The 21,779-nt window shown below is 40.4% G+C and overlaps 1 protein-coding gene across 2 annotated transcripts in view; it reads left to right on the forward strand.

The window, feature by feature from the left end:
- The window catches only part of LOC127634886 (solute carrier organic anion transporter family member 5A1), a 93,334-nt gene that overhangs the window by 58,309 nt on the left and 13,246 nt on the right, over nucleotides 1–21,779 (forward strand). For both annotated transcript variants that reach the window (XM_052114621.1, XM_052114622.1), the window contains 3 exons: nucleotides 5,307–5,439; nucleotides 7,812–8,017; nucleotides 14,499–14,663. In XM_052114621.1, coding sequence (XP_051970581.1) covers nucleotides 5,307–5,439; nucleotides 7,812–8,017; nucleotides 14,499–14,663 — 504 coding nt within the window. The remainder of the gene's footprint in view (nucleotides 1–5,306; nucleotides 5,440–7,811; nucleotides 8,018–14,498; nucleotides 14,664–21,779) is intronic.

The raw sequence follows: 21,779 nt of genomic DNA on the forward strand, positions 1-21,779 counted from the left end.
GTGTAAAGTTTCACCTCCATAGACATGATTGCTCAATGTATTTCCGTGAGGCCCTCCATGTCTGTCAAAATGTTATGTAGTGATGCAATTTTATTGTCATTTGTTTAATTTAATATTTAGTCCTTTCAGATGTAAAACATTCTTCACATTCTTATGATGTGTTACATTCATATGATCAGACAGAGAAGTAAGTTTGGAGCAGAAGTAATAGAAATGAACCTTAAATAAATTGTCAGCTTTACGCTAAGGCAAAACAAGTGAAAAAATCTACCAGTGCTGAAGAAGTAATCCAAAGTATTTAGAATACATTACTGACCTTGAGTAATCTAACAGAATACGTTAAAAATGACATTTTACAACATGTATTCTGTAATTTGTAGTGGAATACATTTCAAAAGTAACCCTCCCAATGTCCCCACAGTCTGACGATTTCACATTTTTCGACATCCGGCACTTTACATTTAAATTTACATTTATGCATTTGGCAGACGCTTTTATCCAAAGCGACTTACAGTGCAATTATTACAGGGACAATCCCCCCGGAACAACCTGGAGTTAAGTGCCTTGCTCAAAGGCACAATGGTGGTGGCTGTGGGGTTCGAACCAGCGACCTTCTGATTAACAGCCCTGTACTCTAGCCACCACGCCACCACCTCTCAGCTTTCCAGCACAGTTTAACAAACAAAAGGATTGGTTCGAAAATAAACCCTCGCAGAGCACCACTTGACACCAGTATGTCCTTCTTTGTGTGTGACACTGAGGGACAGTGAGCTTACTTCGCTCCAGAGCACCTGACCAGCTCATTTGTGTGGCTGTTGGGGCTGAGTTTTCCTTAAGTCATGGGGCCAGCTCAATCTTGGGTGGTGATTGTTCAGAGAGGGGATTTGGAAAAAGTACACACTGTACGAAACGAAAATGTAATCCTGATGCACGTTTAGTGCCCCAAAGCTGCGTGTTCCACCACAAAACATGTCTGTACTTTGACGTGTCTCTTTCCAAGGCTGGCTTCTGCATTGGCACGCTCACTCCATGTGCACACACTCTTGGTTGGGCATTTATTAATGGGGAGAGAGAGCAGTCGCTGGGGCTAGAGCTTCAATTAATGGGCAGAGAGTGTCGATCAATGGAAAGAGCGCGTCAATCGAATGGGGAGAGAACAGTGTCTCTGACACCACCTCTTTTACCTGTATCCGGAGAGGTAAGCTCCACACTGTCCCCCTACCCCCAGTGTATGGGATGTCTAATATGGAAGTGTGGTGTCAAAACTAAAGTCTACACTTTCGTAACAGGAATATAAAATGTTTTCCTTCCTAAGCTCTGCTTTTTAATAAACTTTTAGATTAAAAAAATAAATAAAATGGGAATATAGGAATGGTTTACTGAGTTCAACCCAGAGGAGGTTCATGCAGGAACATCAGTTCTTTTTCCTGTCTCCTGTATCTAAATATTCCAAGGAAAGAAAATTATGCATGATTGCTTGTTTCTAAATTACCCGACATTGAAATCAATATATATTTACATTCATTGATAAAGACTTTAGATGACTCCTGCTGGTCTTTAGCAATGCTTATTATCTGTTCAGTGTGAACTCTTGTTATTGCAATGGATTAGCATTGATGTATTAATGTAATGACCTACGCAGTCTTTTCATGTCACTTTATCATTTGAGGGAATTTCCATCTGGTTCGAGTGAATTAACTGCTATTGCACATGTAGCAAATTCCAAACTGTAGGCCTGGTTCCACAGACAGACTCATAAATATAGTTTAAATAGTTAATGAATTTGATGACTTTAATGCTTTGGGCAGACAGCTCCTCTGAATGTTCTCTGAGGCATTTAATTCTTTGCTGATTTAAAAAAGACTTTCTGTTAAAGGCTGTGCTCGTTCTGGTTTCTGTTTGTGTGATGTGGGCATGTTGTTTGGGCCTGGGTGATGGGCGTTTCTGCATTGGGCTGATAAGAAGATTTACCAGCAGCTTCTGTGTTTTTAGCAGTATTATTTCTCTCATCTCCCAGGGTTATTTAAGCAGAACCTGAGTTTTTAATTAGGCAGTAAATAAGGCTTATTGAATGATTGAGGAGATGCAGCTAGATGAGACCCAAGTTTACCACAGTTTGCAAAGAAAGCCACCCATGTGTATAACACTTTGAAAGGTTGTGCACTGGAAAATGATGTGAGAATTCTAAGACATGTTTCAAACTCTCTGCAATGTTATCACTTCAAATGATATGGGAGATTAAGTGATTTTCATAGGAAAGCTGGTAGGAGTGGGCTACTGAATGTGGGCCACTGTATAAGTGACTTCACACTATAAGTGTGTGCACAACTGCATATGTCTACTTATGTCCAATGTACACTGCAGAACTTAAGCTCGTCTACTTTGATGTTTTGAGTCTGTGACCAGTCGTCGACTGAAAAGTCTCAGATCTCAGGACGAATGGTCTTATTGTGTGTGCACTGCTCCGCCACACCTTGGCTCATCCCAGATGCCAAGACGGATTTCAAAACTCCTTGAAATGACGTCTTGTCGTCATGTGTGAGCACTGTCCCAACGAGCGAGAGACCGACAGTGAACAACAGCCAATGAAATTGCGAGAGGAGGGGGAGGTTGGCGGATTTGCGGCAAGTGTGCCATGAACTCTCGATTTTTGTTGACAGCTAGCTAATAACAGACAAACAACTGTATGAAAACTGTGTAAAACTGGCTTTACCTCCAATTCCCTCTGCAAAACTGATAGCCCTTGCGATCCACGTTTTTCCAACCACTGTCTAATCCAGGTTTTTAGGCTCTTTTCGTCTTTTTGCATTCTCTGCACATAATCAAACAAAGGAGTGGCAGTTCCTGCTCAATGCTTTTTATAGACACATTTGCGCTGCTATGTGAGTTTGCGTAATAACATCCGAATCATAAAGCTACAGTCAGCGATGAATGGTCATGTAGCAGACACACCCCGTCATGTGGAGCATGCACCAACACGACCAAAAACAAAAGACTGTGAGTTGTATAGTGTTTGCAGGATGCGGACTGTGAGTCTTGTAGTGTACATTAGGCATTAAAAACCCTAAGGTAAGGACATCCTTGTCTACATCCACCATATTGAGCATTCCAATTTCTGCCATTAATTTTAAAACAAGTGGTCATAAAAAGTGTCATCAAATTAAACAGTGCAACTTGTGCTTACTTGTGCAGTGAGGTTTGATGTTATCGACTTATCACCATATTTGATTTTCAAGAGCTGATCAATGATTTTTGAGATGATCAATGAGAGTGAATAAGGACTTTCAGTCTGTTTTCAGAAGACTTGGAATATAACACACAAGTCACACGGATGACTCTTATGACCTTGTTGGGTGCTTTTTTAAGCTTCAAATTGAATCACTATCAACTGCTATTGCATGGAATTCATTGATTGGACGTTCTTTAAAATATCTCCTTTTTTGTTCTGCAAATAAAATAATGTCCTATGGGTTTGTAGCAACATAAGGGTAAGTAAATCATTAAAAACATTTTTTGGGTAAACTGCCTTTTAAGTTCACTTGAGTTAAAGGCTTGTCAATTAAAGAATCATAGCAGAAGCAAATGGGTTTTGCTCATGAGTTTTAATTGAAAATATTTACTCTACTATACTCTTTATAAAGCATGCTACAATATAATACTCATTTAGCATGTTTATAAAGTGATAGGCATGCATGACAACACATAATTTCTTGTCATTCTATGTGGCAGCATAGGAATGATAAAATACATTGATAAAGCATCAATTACCCAATAATGTTGAGTATAACAGTATGTATTTACTCTTCATTATGTTGCACTAGCACTAAAAAATTGACTGTCTTTGTCGGGAAATGAAAAAGAGATAAATAAATATGGAATTACCCATCGCATCCATTTTATTTCAAACCAAAATCACATCTTAATTGCATTTTCTGAGCTTGTAAGAAGGAACTTCCCAGGAGGACTTGAAGGCAGCATAATTTCTCAGTGTGATCATTGCCAGTTACTAAATTTGATTCAGTGTGAAATTTCTATGCCCAAATGTCATGCAGACATTGTTCTCTAATAGTGTGTGTGCGTGTGCTTCTGGGTCTTGTCTGTGTATGTTACATTTAACTAATTCTCTCAGTTCTGGCTTTAGAGGTCTCATGTAAAGACATGAGTCAAAGCCAATGTAGTGCTGTTTACATTACATGAAAAGTGACTGATCTGCAGTCTGTGTGTGTGTGTTAGTTATATAATTGGGCAGGCCATCGGCTAAACCTTCTCCCGTAGTGAGACAGATAAGAGATTTGGCTCAGCCATGTTGCACCTGTATGAAATCTGTGTGAAATTCTGGCTGGATCAGAACTAGTTTGGCTTTGCTCACTGTGTAGCCACATGGGCCATGTGGATGAGGAAAGGGTCCAATGCTGCTTTCTGTGAACTGTGAAGCAGATGAATGTTGGGATAACACTCTGTGTGTGTCTCTTCCAACAGTACACACAATCTGGGCGTCCATATCAGGATTAGCAAATACCATCAAAGTCCTTTTTAAAGTGAGTCAGTCCACTGTTCGGCAATCTTTATATTGCCCCATGGCAGCTATATTTTGTCATGCAAGCACACATCCTATTTACTTGAAGATTAAATAGACACAAATGTAACAGTTAAATTGACCTGGTTGTTTTAGAAGCAAGCTTTAACTGGTCAACTAAATAAAGTGAAGATTTCCAGCAGAGTATAGAGTTAACATAACAAAACAAACCATCCTCCATCGTAGATCAACACCAGTCCAGGGCACTCTCCCTCCCATTGCTTGTCGGTTTAGATAGCGTCCATTTGGTTGAACCACTTCCACATTTCACAGTTCTGTAGTCATTTTTAAGTTTTTTTACCTTTTCCCTACATTGTTGGTAGAGACACTTCCTGAGAGACTTTATTGTTTCTCTCATCGCTAACGAGTGGACCATCTGCACCTTATTTATTGACCATGGCGTGGTTTATTTTTTCACAATTCGAAAGTCGCGTGAACAAACGATACTGTTATCGCTGTTGCTAATTTAAAACTAGCACGTTGATGTCTCGTGTCGGAAATCCAGTGACTCTGGTAGTGACGATTCTCCCTGACCAATCAGTGATCTGCAGGATTTTTACATCACATTTAGTATTGGCTCGCTTGGAACCTCGACCGAGGTGGTACTAAAAAAAAGTATCTGGTACCAGGTCCTATCCACAGTGGAAAACCCCAAAAAAGCAAACATAGTCGAGTTGTATCATGTAGTAATGGAGCATGTTTTGTAATGTGAGGTTGTGTTTTTTTACAGCCATTATGTATGTGATGGGGGCTCTGGGGCCAGCTGCAGGTTACCTGCTGGGAGGAGTTCTAATTGGATTCTATGTGGATCCCAAAACCATAATCAACATTGACCAGAGCGATCCACGCTTTGTTGGCAACTGGTAAGATCTGTTTTGCATGTGAGTAGAGATAGAACAATAATCGTTACTTAATTGGTTATTAAACACTTGTTAAATGCTGTTGTTTGATGGGTCTTTAAAGGGTAACATTCAACAATGTCATCACTGAACTTTGATCAGGAAACAACAGTGTTCGTCTGCTGTTGGATATAGGTTACATTCCAGTGGCTTTCTCTCCATCTGCTCACTTAGTGCAGAGCAATGCCCCTGGGCGCTTCGACAGTGCTAAAAGAGTGTATTTCTCCTCTAAAGAGTATATTTCCTCTATTAGAGCAAACACATTGATGTGAACGTCTTTTTAAAGACGTGTCTTTTTAAAGATGCCTTTCCGTCTCTATGCGGCCATTACCTCTCCGCCTCTGGCGGCCACGATCGATGCGTCTGGGCCGTAATCATGTTGAGGAAGCATTCGTGGATGGTTCATGTTCTCACTGCAAGAACATGACCATGGCAACGTTGCAGTTGCGGCTGTACCCTCCGCTGGTCCTTCTACCTACGGGTATGAGGCTGTCCTGGTTGATGCTGAAGGTGATTCGGGGGCTTCTATGGATTTGGTTCTGCCGGGTAATCCCCCACGAACTGCTCATGCCCCGGTACGCTCGTTTGCTCCCGTCCAGTTCTGGGATGAGACAGGCAGCTTGCCTGGTGTGGTTGCCTCCCCTCCCCCCCCAAAGTTGTTTGTTGCCGCTGTATCGGCGCACCACGATGCAGTAGATGGTAAGTTTTTAGGGAAGCTCGACTTGATCATCAGGTTCCTGAAAGGCACGAGGAGGTTGAATCCTCCTAGGCTGTGCCTCTTCCCTCATGGGACCTCTCCTTGGTCCTCTGGGCCTTTGGAGAGCCCAGTTCGAGCCCTTGAGTCAGTTGAGTTAAAGGACGACTCATTAAAGTCTGCCCTCTTGACAGCGCTCACTTCCATCCATCAAGAGGGTCAGGGACCTGCAAGCGTTTTCTGTCAGCAAATGTGCCTGGACCCCTTTAGTTGAAACGTGGTGAGCCTGCAAGCAGAGCAGCCCCAGGAGGAGGCAGACCTAGCCTTATTGTTGCTGTGTCCGGTGCATGCTTTGCGCATCTATTTGGATCGCACGCAGAGCTCTAGATGCTTTGAGCAGCTCTTTACCTGCTTTGGCGGACAGCGGAAAGGGAAAGGTTTGCGCACTGGTTCATGAGCACCTCCCCTTCGAAGGGCAGGACCTATCGCCAGACCTTTTCTATGTGCGGCCCTGGGCCCATGTGAGGCATATGCCACATTTTAAGCCCCCTTTGGGGAAGGCTGTGGTCTCCGTGGGGTCTTTTCCCCCTGAAAGAATAGGAAAGGATAAGAACACCTTCCCCGGTGCATTTAATGAGCATTAAAAGGCCCCAGCCGAATCTAATACTCTGTGGAGAGAACCCCTCCCCCAGGGATGTGGGGAACTGCACCAAATTTTTTGGGGCGTTGGGGGAGGCTATGTGCAGCCCGAGTGCATCTGTATTTACACTCACAGTAGCCTGCTTACACCTGCATCGGCAGTTCACGTAACACAGTTCAGCTGTTGTGGCGTTTCGAATAGGGACCCCTAGTGTCAATACATCGGTACAACGTCGAGTGAGTGACAGAAGGAGAATGTCTCGGTTACTGTCATAACCTCCGTTCCCTGATGGAGGGAACGAGATGTTGCGCCCTCTTCCCACAATGCTGTACTACCCGCTGAAATGTACGGGACCTTGTCTCGGCTCCTCAGCACAAAACCTGAATGAATCCTGCATTCCAGCTCCCTTTTATACCCGTATGTCCAGGGGAGTGGCATGCAAATTCCACTCGCCAATTTTCATTGACCTTTTCACAAAGATTTGTCTCGTTCCCTCCATCACAATGTCTCGTTCCCTCATCAGGGAACAGAGGTTAAGAGAGTAACTGACATTTTTCAGTATTGGTTAAAAAGCATTGTTTTGTGGGTGTCTAAAAACAGCACCAAATATGCCATTACATCACTTTGTTTTATTTACAGGAGACTGTATTTTATATATTGTTTACATAAATTATTCTTTTTTTATTATTTATTTAACAGCCATTTAAGTGAAAAACGTTTAAGTTTAATATGCTTTTTTGTATAAATATTATGGAATTAATTATAATCTTTATTCTTATTATTACAGTAAAATATTCATATTGAATATTGTTTTTTTATTGTTGTAGTCAAATGATTTTTTTCACTAATTAAAAATGGTTCTGCATATTGGTTATCACACACACTTTAAAATAATTTGTATCAATTTCACCTGTAAAAAAAACTATATTGGTAAATCTCTACATCAGAATGCGTGTTTGCTTGTGTATCAATTATCACTTATCAATATGGTTATGTTCTCAGGTGGAGTGGTTTCCTGCTTTGTGGTTTTGCCATGCTTTTGGTCATCTTCCCCATGTTCACCTTCCCCAAGAAACTGCCCCCTCGTCACAAGAAGAAAAAGCATGGGGCGGACAACACCTCCAATGACGACGACATCCTGAAAGAGAAATCCAACAGCAAAGGCCAGACTGTCGCATCCTCTATGGGCTTTGGCAAGGACATCAAAGGTATGTGTCTGATGAAGAATGGATATCGTAAATGTTATGTGGTGATTCACACTAGAGGATGCGTGCGTGTGTGTAAATACTGGAACATAACCTTGATAATCCTGCATATTTTTGTGTAGTCAGTGTGCCACAGATTTGCAGGGATTAGCCCTGTTTCCTTCAACATACTGTATAGAGAAGCCTTCAGCCAATGTACAGAAAAACTGCTTCACTGCAAATCTGTGCTTTTATTTAGGGGATATCCCTGTTGAGAAGACCGGCACAACTGTTCACCAGCATATGTTGTGTTTTGGATGCTGGTTTCCAGAATGGGATGCCGGAGTTCTGGTGTCCCCATCAGCCCTCTTATCAAGCTTTACTAGCAAGACATCCTTGGTCAACCAGCTTAACTTGTTAGACCATGCTAGTTGACCAACAATTTTACTTTTGAACACCATGGCTATGCTTATCCACAAGCTAGACCAGCATCAAACTAGCATAAACCAGCCTGAATGGACAACCACACTGGTGTAAGCTGTCCTTTTCAGCAGGGATTGCTTGATATGCAGTGTTGGGGTAACGTGATAAAAATACGAAGATTATTTTGAGTAACGAGTAAAGTAACGCAATATTTTTTTATTTTAGACCATAATATCTGAGTTATTTAAAAAAAAAAAAGTAACGTGTTGCTTTTGTACAGCTCTCCTTTCCCTGTATTGTGATAAATCAGGAGTAAAAGTGTGCAAACTTCGAGGAGGGTCATGATAGGCATTGTAGTTCTAGAGAGTGGGAGGCTTACTGGAGATCTTGAATGAAGTTGTAGTATATGTGTGCATGATGGGCATTGTAGTGTGCACATGATGGGTATTGTAGTTCTAGAGAGTATGAGCCATGCTTATCAATGATGGGCAGAGCACAACAAGTCTTCTTTGAGCTCACCCTGAGATTTCTGTTTTAAAAATGGCAAAATATTGCTGGTAAAGGAATGTAAATCTGAACGCTTCAGTGGAATCCAGTTGTACTCATCATTTGCAGTAGTGTTTTTTTTTTTTTTTTTTGCACTGGAGCTTAAATGAGCAGTCGTCATAAACTTTTCCATTGTCATGACAATCACAGCAATAGTTAAGAAATGTGTTAATTTAGTCACAAATATAATAATCGGATAAGTAATACATTGATTCTCGTGATTGATTAATGTAGGCTGCATTTAAAAGTGTGTAAACACACATTTTCATGATATAATATAGCACTGCATTTAAAGAAAATCAGTAAATGCGTTTAGGCAGAGTGATTATAAGACTAGTCTTCCACTGGCCACAGCATAATATACAGGGTGAAATACTGCCTCAATTCACTGACTTATGCAGCAGAATTGCTCCATGTTACAGCTCCCCGTAACTGAGATCAGCAGCTGCGAGCAACGTACTACATGGTTTTTGTACGGAGACAAAATGTCTTGATTTCTTAAAATATTAAACATTTATGTTATATAATAAACAAGTCTTTTGATTGGTAAAACAAAGTTTTAAGACATTTTGGTAGCATTAAAAGCGATTCCATCAAGTTGTATCAACATGCGTGTTTGCAGTTGTATGCGATCAACCAGTGGCGTCTGTACACACTGAGATGACTTAAGTGAAAAAGATGAATTTATTCATCAGACTTATGAGTAACGCATTATTCTAACCTGTTTCTTCTAAATGTAACGTTACCCAACACTGTTGATATACAGCAATATCATCAATATGTGGCACAGACAGCCTAATTTACCTCTAAAAGTGCTCTCATGACACTACCTTAAAAGATCTCCATGTCATTTTTAACTTACAGTACAGTTATTAGAGGGTCAATCTGCTGGTGTAACCTGAAGGTAAGTGCCTTGCTCAAGGGTACATTGGAAGTAGTTCATGTACTACCTGCGATATTTCAGTTTCCGGCCCAGATCTTTAACCTCTAGGCTTCATCATCCCTTTATTTAATTACACAGTGCTGCTGCCCACCAGTGTCAGGAGATTTTCAAATGCCACTGCTGCTATGAAATAACAAATTGATGATTAAGCTTGAAAAGTTATAGCTAAAGATTGCAGAAGTTGCTTTTTCAGTATTCACCTGGGAAGAGCATTAATGACAATTCTGCCACTCTCATCACTAATTCTGTCCCTCAGTGACTCTGACACTGGTGCTGGCAATTAAGAAATTGTTGCTGAACATTTTGCCCTAAGAGAATAAAACGTGTATACTAGTACTAATAACTAAGGTCAGGGTTCAGATAGTCATGAAAAACTTCATAATTTAAAGGAAGATTACCTTTGTGAATTCCAGCCATTGAAATCATGGTAATAAATCAAACTCTCAAGTTATGGAAAAGTCAAGGAAATGTCTATAGCGCATATAAGTGTTTCTAGTCATGGTCAGCTCTAAAATATCTCTTTGGACAGAAATTGCTCTTTTTGAGGAAAACCTCTATAAATGTATATTCAGTAACAGTGTAACACGTTAATCTAATTACCTAATAACATTTTGCGGTAACACGATTTTGTAACACGTTACTTTTCAAGTTAAATAATCTGATTACAGCTACAGACATTAATAAAATTACATTACTTCGATTACACATTTATTGCTAAAACCAGGGTTGGTAGGGTTACTTTTGAAATATATTCCACTACAGATTACAGAATACATGCTGTAAAATGTAATTTGTAACATATTTCATTAGATTACTCAAAGTCAGTAACGTATTCTAAATACTTTGGATTACTTCTTCATCACTGGTAGATTTTTTCACTTGTTTTGACTATAAAAACTCTGCCAGTACAGTAAGACAAAATACACGTTAAAAATACATTCTCTGAAAAACCTAAATATATTATGCAGTGTTGTTTCTAAAACAAGATCAATCCAATTGTTCTTGTTTTATGGATTTTTAGATATTTTTACAGGAAAACAATAAAAAAATTATTATCAAGAATATGATTTTTGCCCTAATATCAAAGGTCTTGCTAGAACAAAATTAATTATGATCTAACGTGAATTTTCTTGATAAAAAAATATGATCGTGCTGGTAACATGCATGTAAAATGGCTAGAAATAGCATTTTAGCTTAGCGTAAAGCTGACAATTTACACAAGGTTTATTTCTATTTCTTCTGCCCAAACTTACTTCAAACGTACTTCTCTGTCTGCTCGTACGAATGTAACACATCATAAGAAAGTGTTTCATTGCTATTCAAATGCATTTTGGATCGAATTACCAATTATTTAAATTGTAACTGTAGTGGAATACAGTAACTTATATTTTGTATTTTAAATACGTATTCCCGTTACATATATTCCGTTACTCCACAACCCTGGCTAAGACAATAATATTAATTAAGTAGAATGCATTTTAAAATGTATTATGTTCCTATGTTAGTACTTATATGTGTGTTGCTGTGTCAGCTAACGAGTATGTACTCTAACAAACCACCATGGCATAGAGAACATGTAAGGAGGTGACGGCAGATGAGTGAGTGACGTTACTATGGAAAAAATAATTGTTTGTTCAAATTGAAAACGAAAGCGAAGCATTTAAATTTTTCATGCACTCACAATCAATCTCAGCGAGCGCTGTGTCAGCGTGCTCCCAGCCCTGGCTGGAGGAGAGAGGCACTCAAGGCTGGGCCGGCGATAAATCCTCCTCAAATCTCACACGTGCCTACTCCGTGTGTCCCTGTCCATCTGCCATGGGAGGAGAGGGGAGTATATAGAAAACAGCACTCATTCCCATCTGACAGAGGGATATATTGCTCACAAGGTGGAAACATTTGCGGAACATCATCTTGAAAAAGTACACAATAAATCACCAACACAATGCAATAGCTTTACAGATGCACAAGTGATAAAGGATATTCAATTTGTCCGAGCACAAGCAGGGAGGTAGAAATAATCCACTCGCTGTAAAGTTGTGTAAACACACACATGCTGCACATGTACACACACAGACAGACATACTCTACATCAGGGGTGGAAAGAGTACTGAAAAATAATACCTGTCCTAAAAGCTACTCAAGTAAGAGTAAAAGAGTAGCTCATTTAAAAGTATTCATGAGTACTGAGTTGCGTAAGCTATGCCCTGTGACAGGGCAGAGAGCCAGTTCTCGCCTCCTCCTTTTCCCCTGAAGCCCCTTTACACTGGTGCTGAAACCCAGGAAGGAGGAGGGATACACCGTAGTGGAGTTCTAGCCGCTACCATCCACCCCAACGGAGCAGCTGCGGCTGTCTTCCGGGGGACAGAGGAGCTAGGCCGCCTTGAAGCGGAGGATTTGGTCACCGACCGCGAGGGGACAAGGGGCTCCTAGCCAAATGCCTGGAGCAGTCAGGGACGCTGCCAGGGGCGGAGGAGACCCCTACCAGTCGCTGAAATACGGCGGGGTCTGAGACCGCCGACCGCGAGCGGGGAAGGGCTCACTGCCGACCGCCTGGAGCAGGAGAACCACTGCCACTGCCACAACAGACACTTCTGTTCCAGAATTCTGTTACAGCATAACTGTACAACACTAACAACAGCAATGATTAAGAGGCCACGTTCACACAACAGCAGAATATGGTTGTCACACCTGTTTTGAGTGTACGTTCACACATAGTTTGGCTATTTACGAGAGTGAGAACCGCATTCTATAACCAAACAGACACCCGCAAATTTTGAGGTCTCACAACCATGTTCTCTGCAAACCTGTGCTGTGTGAACGGAACCGTACTTGACAACTAGTTGTTAGTTACTTCATGTACAGTGAGAGACATGCTGCACTGTACACACGTGTGTCTCGGGTGTTTCATGTGAGGTTTCGTTAACTCACAGAGACGGAGAAATGAGATGTATGTCATCCGAAGATTCAGCCGCTGTCTTCCACCGGCTGAACAAGCGCACATGCTGCATGACACAAAAGCTGAGCTCCGCACATGGTTAAAAAGCATTCACAGCCATTGTCGGTTAATTATGATCTGATGAATGACTCACACCTCGATTTGACTCATTTTAATGTGGCAGCAATTGTGATAAGACATGCCGGTGTTATGGACGTTACCATCTTTTAATCACTGTTACTATGGTTACTGCTAGAGACTTCGGTTGTTTGTTCAAACAGACAGCATTTGATCTACTACTATAAGCTGTTGGATGAACGGGACATTTCAAGACTCACACCTGTAAGTAAATATGCTCTGAAGGGTGAGAGTGCAGGATTGAGGAGCAAATTAATGTTTGAATATAGCCTGTTACCATGGAAACAATGCAACAGCACTAACTTGCTAATTAAAAGTTGCTATTTTTGGCCATGATGAAACATTTGGACAAAATCAAAACCAACATGATTTAAACGGATTAGCTAAAGAATCTGGGAGAGCTGTGGGGACACCATGTTTAGCAATCTTTACCCTATTAGAAAAAAAACATCTGTTAGTATGGATTATGACTGTTTTAAGAGATGATGGGTAGAGCAAAGCAGGTCAGACTACTGACCAGAATTGTAACTACAAAAGTACCACTACAGGTTTTCAAAGGTTTTTTTTAACAGCCAAAAGGCTTTAGTTCTACCACAGCTATGAACCCTGATTTGCTACTTGTTAGGTGATATTGAGGGGGGAGGGTCATTTTAATTTAGGGATCATTTGATTAAATGTAATTTTATAATGTGTATATCTGCTAGAAAACTGCATTTTGTCATCGTTTAGGGGAACATTACCATATAGATGACCTCAAAGCTTTCACACATGGACTAAAAGCCAAAACCTCAAATTATGACTGGTTCTTCAGTGAAAGAAGGTGATGCTCAAAATGGCTAAACAAAGGTTGATTAAATGGGTTGGTCAAAATATTGGTCTGTCACTACTTTTCATGCTAGAATATAGAGGTCGACTGATAGTGGATTTTGCCGATACTAATAAGTAAGGTGGTGGGAAAGGCCGTTAACCAATTAATCGGTCAATAGTTTTTAAAATGTATTTATAGAATGTCTAATACATTTCTTATTCTTTCCTTGCTATGATGGGGCACAGATAAAGAGTCCTTAATGAATAAAATCCAAGTTGCAGTTAATTGGTCAACCAAAATCCCCAAAACAACCTGACAAAATTAAGAATTGGTGCATAACGTGGGACTTTTATGTATATACAAGCTTGAAAAACACAGGTGACTCTTATTTTGAAACTATTGCCATACATTTTTGCAGATAACTATAGTTCCAAAAAGCAACTATCGGCTCTGATTAATTGGTAAAACCGATATATTGTCTACCTCTACTAGAATTGTTTCATTATTAGAACATTTTGGCCATTAGATAATTAATATCTAGACATGTTACAAGGATCCTTCTTTCTATAAGAGGTTTTTGAGTGTTTTTATGAAGCAAAAATTATCTAATCTAAAACCTGTGTGCATATGCAGAATTGCGATACAGGAGCATTTGCCATTGGTTCATACTGAGAGAATTGATGCCGTTGTATTTGTTGTTGTTGTTTGGTAGATCTCCCCAAGGCTGCCATAAGAATCCTCAGCAACATGACGTTCCTATTTGTGAGCCTTTCCTATACGGCCGAGAGCGCCATCGTCACTGCTTTCATCACCTTTATCCCAAAGTTTATAGAGTCACAGTTCGGAATTCCTGCCTCCAATGCCAGCATTTACACAGGTACAAAATTATATCATTTTGGTATGTGTCAATTTTAATTAAACTTATTTTATTTAAATTTTTTCTCCTTGATAATTACTTGATGATTTCCTTTCTTGTCGGATCACATTTTCCACACACAGATGATTCACACTCTCTTCATCACATGACTTCATCACTGACATCGTCATGTGTTGTATTCCTTTTCACAGCTGCATCCACTTATATTTGCGAAGGTATACATGATTGCTTCTATATAAAGCTGTTATGCTTGCCTATATAATCAAGTTCCCCTCATTGAGAGCACACAGTATCACAGGCTGGGTATCAAGAAACAATAAAGATGTCTCTCTCACTCCTTTATGCACATGCTCATCTAAACAAAGCTTCAAAAGCACCTTGCCCTCCCTCTCAAGATGTTTATAAAGCCATGCATATGTCCAAATATCTCAGCACAGACGCTCTCTCATAAGGTAACGGGAGGTTGGCCAGGATGCTGTATCAAAGTCAGGCAGGACTCAGTAGAGAGAGGGCGATCCACTTCTGTCAGCCCGGGTCAGGTAAAGGGTACTACCATGAGAGCTGACTTTGGTCCAGTTTATTTACTACCGATATATAAATACTACACAGTGTTTACTGTTTTTTTTTTTTTATTCCTAACCCTAAGTATGAGCAATAATAGTAATAATATTTACAGCTTATAATATCTCTATGATAAACACACTAGCTGGGTTCTGGTTTTAGAGTCATTAATATGGCTCTTAAGCTTGTTGCCAGGATACAGGGAGAGAAAAATTGGCAGTAGGGTTGCTATGTCGACTCTAAACTATGCTTGTGTGATTTCAGATTTAAACTGAAAAACAACTCCTCATCTAGGACTGTTAGAAAGTAACCCTGCTAGACATGCAAGACATCCATCCCTTATGGAGACCGTCTCAAACAGAAGCGCAGAAAACACATTGCCTCTGATTTAAACCCAGTCCCTGATTACAGCAGATTGACATCGCTGTAGAAGTCAATGCATTCACAATATCCTGAATGTTTTACCTATCAATAAATACAATTTGTTGGGTTTGTGCTGTTTCCTCTGCTATGGCTGACAAGATTTACTTTAGTCTATAAGACAGCAGCTGTAGTAAACTAAAGAGGGATAGATGGTGTACCATAAAAGACTAAACTGAGGCCAGGGATCATCAAAAATACATCTCCTCTAGATTTGTTACAAATACATTTTTATTGGGGTATCACCCACATCTGTAGCACACACAGAGTGAGACAAATTACATACCAAAGTTTATTACACAGGGTTAATGGTTTTAAGAAGTATGAGCGGTAGTAATAGAACCTCAGATGATATTTTTACATATCTTATATGAGTCTATTATTTTAAAAGAGCTGCTTGATTACTTCCTTACCAAGGTCTTTAGTTTTTAGCATCTAATTTTGTCTCCAAGGCACATGACATTAGATGGCACTACTGACAGTGATAAGAGAGGGATCTGTCAGTGGGATGTGGTCATTAACACCCCGTTCCACTCCAGCTTGTGGCCTACAGGAATATCTGTACTCTGCCTTGGTATGTCCTGCACTGCCCTCCTCCCCAATATGCACTTAGCTCTGCCAGCTGTGCACACAGTCGTGCTAAGTCTCCCAGGACAGCCGCTCAATGAGTCTCCTTCTGAATAGCTCTCCTCCTCTCCTAATTGTCAGGTTCCTGCCACTCTGGTCAAGTTTTTATTCAGTTTCGGGACCCTGTTACCTGTTTTTTGTTTTTCCTGTTTAGCACATGGATTTTGTTTATTTCTTGTCACCATGTGCTTGGACTCATTTCTGGACCCCGCCTCGTTTGTCTCTTTATTGATTAATCTATTTCAGCTGTTCTCCTTGTTTGCCTTTTCTGATTTCTTATATATTTTGTCTGTTCCCTATTGTGTTTGTCAGTTCCTTTCATCAATACTCATGTGGATTTTCCCTTCAGTTTCTAGAGTTTGTGGATTATCTCTTCGGTCTATGTTTGTTCTTGAACTTGCCCTTGCCTGTTTTGATATTTGTTTTGATTTTTCCCCTACCCTGTCTGTGTTTCCAGCTGCCAGTATTTTGGTTTGGATTTTTATATTTTCACCTGTTTGCATCTGCAATTGAGTCCTATTCCTCTCCTGAACCTTGACAGTAGGAACTGACCATTCTAGACTCAGAAGTTTTACCTGTTTGTGCAGAGTGGGCTCAGGGTCCATCAGCCCCAGGATTTTTTGATGGGGATCCAGACACTTGCGATGTGTTTTTGACCTGCTTATTAAGGAGCCATCTTTTTGCCCATTGCCGAACTTCAAAGTGTTACTTAAACCTCTCTTTTTTTTTCTGACCGGGTGGCAAGATGTTGTCAAAGTGCTGCAGAACCTCAACTCTCCTTGCCTCAGAAGTATGGTACTGTTCACTGAAGACATCAGGGCTGTCTTCGGTCATGTCGAATGGTCCCATTCTGTCTTCTCCAGCTCTCTTGGAGGTGGAGGGGCCCACTCCTGAATGCCAGGAGGTGGAGTGGTCCACTGCTGACAACCAGGAGTCTGAGGAGCTCGCTGCTGGTCGCCTTGGAGCAGCCAAACCTGCTGTGACTACCAGGAGTGGTCTGAGTCTGCAGCAATTCTTGTGACCATCCATAGGAAGAGGAGGAGGATGTTAGTGGCCCCTACACCAGAGTCCACTGGAGCTCCCTCGGAGGGGTCCCATGTAGCAGTCATTCCCCTGTCGCTGCCAGTGCTCTCGGTCAAGGAGGCAATTCCCCTTTCACTGCCAGCTCTCCCGACCATGGATGCTGTTTCCCTGCCGCTGCCAGTACTACCGGCCAAGGAGGACGATCCTTTGTCACTGCCAGTGCTTCCAGCCATGGAGGCCTATACCCTGCCACTTCCAATGCTTTCGGCCACAGAGGCCATTCCCCTGTCAGTGCTCCCAGCCACAGAGGCCATTCCCCTGCCGCTGCAATCGCTTCTGGCTACAGAAGCCATTCACCTACTGCTGCCAGCGCTCCCCGCTACGGAGGCCATTCCCCTGCCCCTTTTAGCACTCCTGACCATGGAGACATCTTCCCTTTTGCCAGTGCTACCAGCTACAGAGGCCATTTCCCTGTCACTTACACTCTTGGTTAAGGATCACTCCCTAGCGGCCACCACTCTAGCGCCCTGTTCTAACACCAACATTTGCCGTTTACCTTGTCCAGTCCCCAGTGGCTGCCGCTCACCCTGTCCAGACCCCAACGGCTGCATCTCAGCCTGTCTATCCCCAGCAGTTGACGACCAGTCTGTCCAGCCTGCAGATTCCACTGCTCAGTCTGACCTCTGCCCAGCAGCCTTCCCTGACCTCTCCTCTGTTGTGAAGCTACCTGACCTCACTCCTTCCCTTAAGCCTTCCCCCGACCGCTGGATGTCTCTCTCTCTTCCTGGAGCCACTCCCCTTGCCGCAACACCCCGCCCCCTTCCTAGAGACACTGTCCTAGTTCCCCTCATCCTCCCTCCTTTGGTTGAAACTTCAGCTTCACCCTTGTCTGTCTACTGCCCTCCGGCTCTAATGGCCTCCCTCTGGATTGTGTTTTGGTTTTCCTGTCTAGCACATGGCTTTTTTTTTTTTTTTTTTTTTTATGTCAACATGTGCTCATTTCAGTTTCATTTCTCAGGACCCCTCCCACTCGTTTGTCTCATTATTAATTTATGTTTCACCTGTTCTTGTTTGCCCTTCTCATTTTCCTCACTATATATTTTGCATGTTCACTATTGTGTTTGTCAGTTCCTTTCGTCAGTACTCATGTGGATTTTCCCTTCGTTTTCTACAGTTTGTGGATTATCTCTTCAGTCTGTGTTTGTTCTTGTACTTGCCTTTGCCTGTTTTGATTTTTCCCCTGCCCTGCCTGCATTTTCAGTGGCCAGTATTTTGGTTTAGATTTTTATATTTTCTGATTTGACCTGTTTGGACTATTGGAATTTTGTAATAAACCTTATTTTGACCTGTTCCCATCTGCAATTGAGTCATATTCCTCCCCCGAACCCTGACACATCTAGGATACAATGGGAGTTTGTTTTTAAAGTGTTTCTCCTCTCATCACAGCAAGGTGTTCCTGACGCACTACCAGCTATATATAGCCCAATGGAATACTGTATTGGCTTCACACAGCCTTGGTTGTCTTATGAATGGGTGTTTTTACCACCTTGTCAGGTTGCGTGTGTTTTATCTGTGTGTGGGTGTATTAAATTTGTTTAAGAGTAATGAAGTTAAACAGACTGTCTGTGCAGAAGTGTTTTCCAGAATAGTGTCAAAAGGTCTGATTAATTTTATCGAACCAAAACAATGTTTCAATAATTCATTAGAATAATTCCTGCTGAAAAGACCAGCTTAGGGGTCGTTCAGACTGAATGCATTTTTGCATAAAAAAGCTAGATGAAGCACAAGGAAAAGAAGGAAAGTGTCCTGAGTAGGGCTGTCAATCGATTAACATTTTTAATCTAATTAATTACATGGTGTCCCGATTAATTAATCGCATATACAAATATTTGCTGAGAAAGCCCCTCATATAACAATAATTCAATATATAATGATGAAATAATTACACAGTTATCTTTAAATATAAAAAATATATATATATATATATATATATATATATATATATAAAATAAACAAATATTCAGATAATTAAAATGCATTACATTCTTGTGGCAGAAGAGTTAATCATTGATAAGATTCAAAAACCGGCTTTAGAATACAATGTATTGTTTACTACCATATTATTGATCATAAGTCAATCATTGGCACACAGTTCACAGCAATCCATTTCACAAGTGAATTTGTCAATCAGTTGGAGATTTATTATGAGGGCTTGTTTAAGGACCCGTCAATGTACACCTGCGTCAAACATTTTTTTTTTCGTATTTTACAATAATGCCAAGACATTATATTCATTACATAGTGCAATGGTTTTCAATGCTTTGGAGTTGTTGGAGGTACAAAGAGTAATAATATTACTTTTATATAAATAATATTTAAATAATATTTCTTATAATAAGTCTTTACAAAAAAGTGCAAATAGGGGCTTTATAGACAAAAATTTACACTTATGTATAAAAATACTTGGCAAGAAAAATAAACAGATTAATCAGAAAATATTAACTTAAGTTTTCAAAACTGTGAAAACCAAATAAAACATCTTTATAAAGCAAAGAAAACTAGTTAAAATAGAGGTACGTACAAACAAACAAAATTTTCTCCAAAATACTACAGCGTGGACACATTCCCAAAAAGGTTGAGGGGCAGATTCATCTACAGCATTACAGAAGGAGCAAAGTGGATCTATTTCAGGGAGCATGTTTCTTAAAAAAAAGATTGACTGGGTAAAAACGGTCTAACAGTTTAAAGGACACCTCCTTAACCTTGTTGGTAATTAAATATTTGTGAGATAAAGACCATACGACCTGCGTCAGACATGCTTGTGTCGCGTCTCGGGTGTGTTGCATCATAAAAATAAAATGTTTAGGTCACTGTGTCAAGTTAAATATAGTTTAATACTCAATCTTTAAACACATCTTGAGATCCCTTAGTTCGCATTTGCGCTCCTTCAAGTGTTTTGAACGCAAGAATGTAACTCATGTTTATGTGTGTGCGTCCGCTGAAATGTTGTTAATGTTTTGTTCACTGTATAAACTGTGCGTTGCTCACACAGCTGAAATTTCACTTACTGCCCTCTGGAGTAAACTTAGTCCCTCTGGAACTACAAGCTTGCATTTCTCAGGAATTTCTCAGGAAAGCATTGCGATTAATTGCGCAAATTTTTTTAACCTGTTATTTTTGGTAAAATTAATCGCACGTTATTAGCGCGTTAAATCGACAGCCCTAGTTCTTTTAAACTTGACACAACATCTAAACAATTTAGCCAAAATAACACAACCCGCCAGTACCCATATTTTTAAGTGGCTACATGAAAAAACATGTTCAAAGTCAACACTACCAGCACACAAACTTTCAATACTGTGGGGTAATTTAGAGGAATAAATATTTAATGTGTACCACTATATTTTCGATTACGTTATACAGATTGCGTTGCATGGTGTTTTTTTTATGGAATAGCATATCATTCCACTAACAAGAATATTCGGTAAATCAACATGTTGCTTCCAAAAGTTCAAGTGCCCTAAAAATCAACACCATTCTGCCAAACTAATGAGCCCCATCAGACATCAATTCAGATGTCATCACCTTTCCCTTTAGTGCTACTGATAGCATGTTGCTCTTGCAGCCTCCAAGACACAGGCTGTAGTCTTGTGGAAACCAGGAGGTAAACATGTTCACATCATTCATAGGTTGTCTTTTCGCTCTGAAAAATTACATTTTACTCTACTGATGGTTAGGTTTAGGGTTGGGTTGTGGGGTAGGGTGTATGGTTGATAAAATATGCATTCTTTTCTATATGGCATAAGTTTCAATAAAAACATAACAAATTTTTCTCTGTACTCTTTGGACATTTAACCTGGAAACTGGAGTTCACATGTGCACATACATGCAACAACACTTCCTACTTCTGCCACTAGGGGCAGTGATTTGATTATCGGTAAGTACAGACCCATTTCATCTGCAAGACTTTCGACCAACTGTCGCTGAAGTTCTCCCTCATAGTGGAGTGATTAACAAATGCTATGTGATTCGGTTTGAGCGAATCGTTAAAAACAAGTATTCATTTGTGAATCAGATATCGCTATGCCAGTTATCATCTTTCCCAACTTTGCACCTGTATCAATAGTTTCCACAGAAGCAGATGTGGCAAATGATGCCTGAATTTAGATAATGTTAAAGTGGGTTTGTGCCTGTGAACACACACAATGGTAAAATGGATTACTTGAGTAATTTTGGATAAAAGCAGCAAATGCATAAATGTTAAGTAATGCATTAATGAAAATATTTATCAGAGAGAGATCAAGATATATATAGAGAGAATAGAGAGTGATAAATGTGCTGATTGTGTGCTTTCAGAGTTGCTTTGATGAGGAGTTTGCTTAGGGCTGGCATGTGCTTGCCTGCCCATCCAATGGATTTACACAGTGACCTGTGACTGCCAGCAGTCAGCTTTGACTTTCAAATTCCAAACTCTTCTGCCAGCAC

The sequence above is a fragment of the Xyrauchen texanus genome, chromosome 42, assembly GCF_025860055.1.
Source record: "Xyrauchen texanus isolate HMW12.3.18 chromosome 42, RBS_HiC_50CHRs, whole genome shotgun sequence".
In the NCBI taxonomy this organism is placed as follows: Eukaryota; Metazoa; Chordata; class Actinopteri; order Cypriniformes; family Catostomidae; genus Xyrauchen; species Xyrauchen texanus.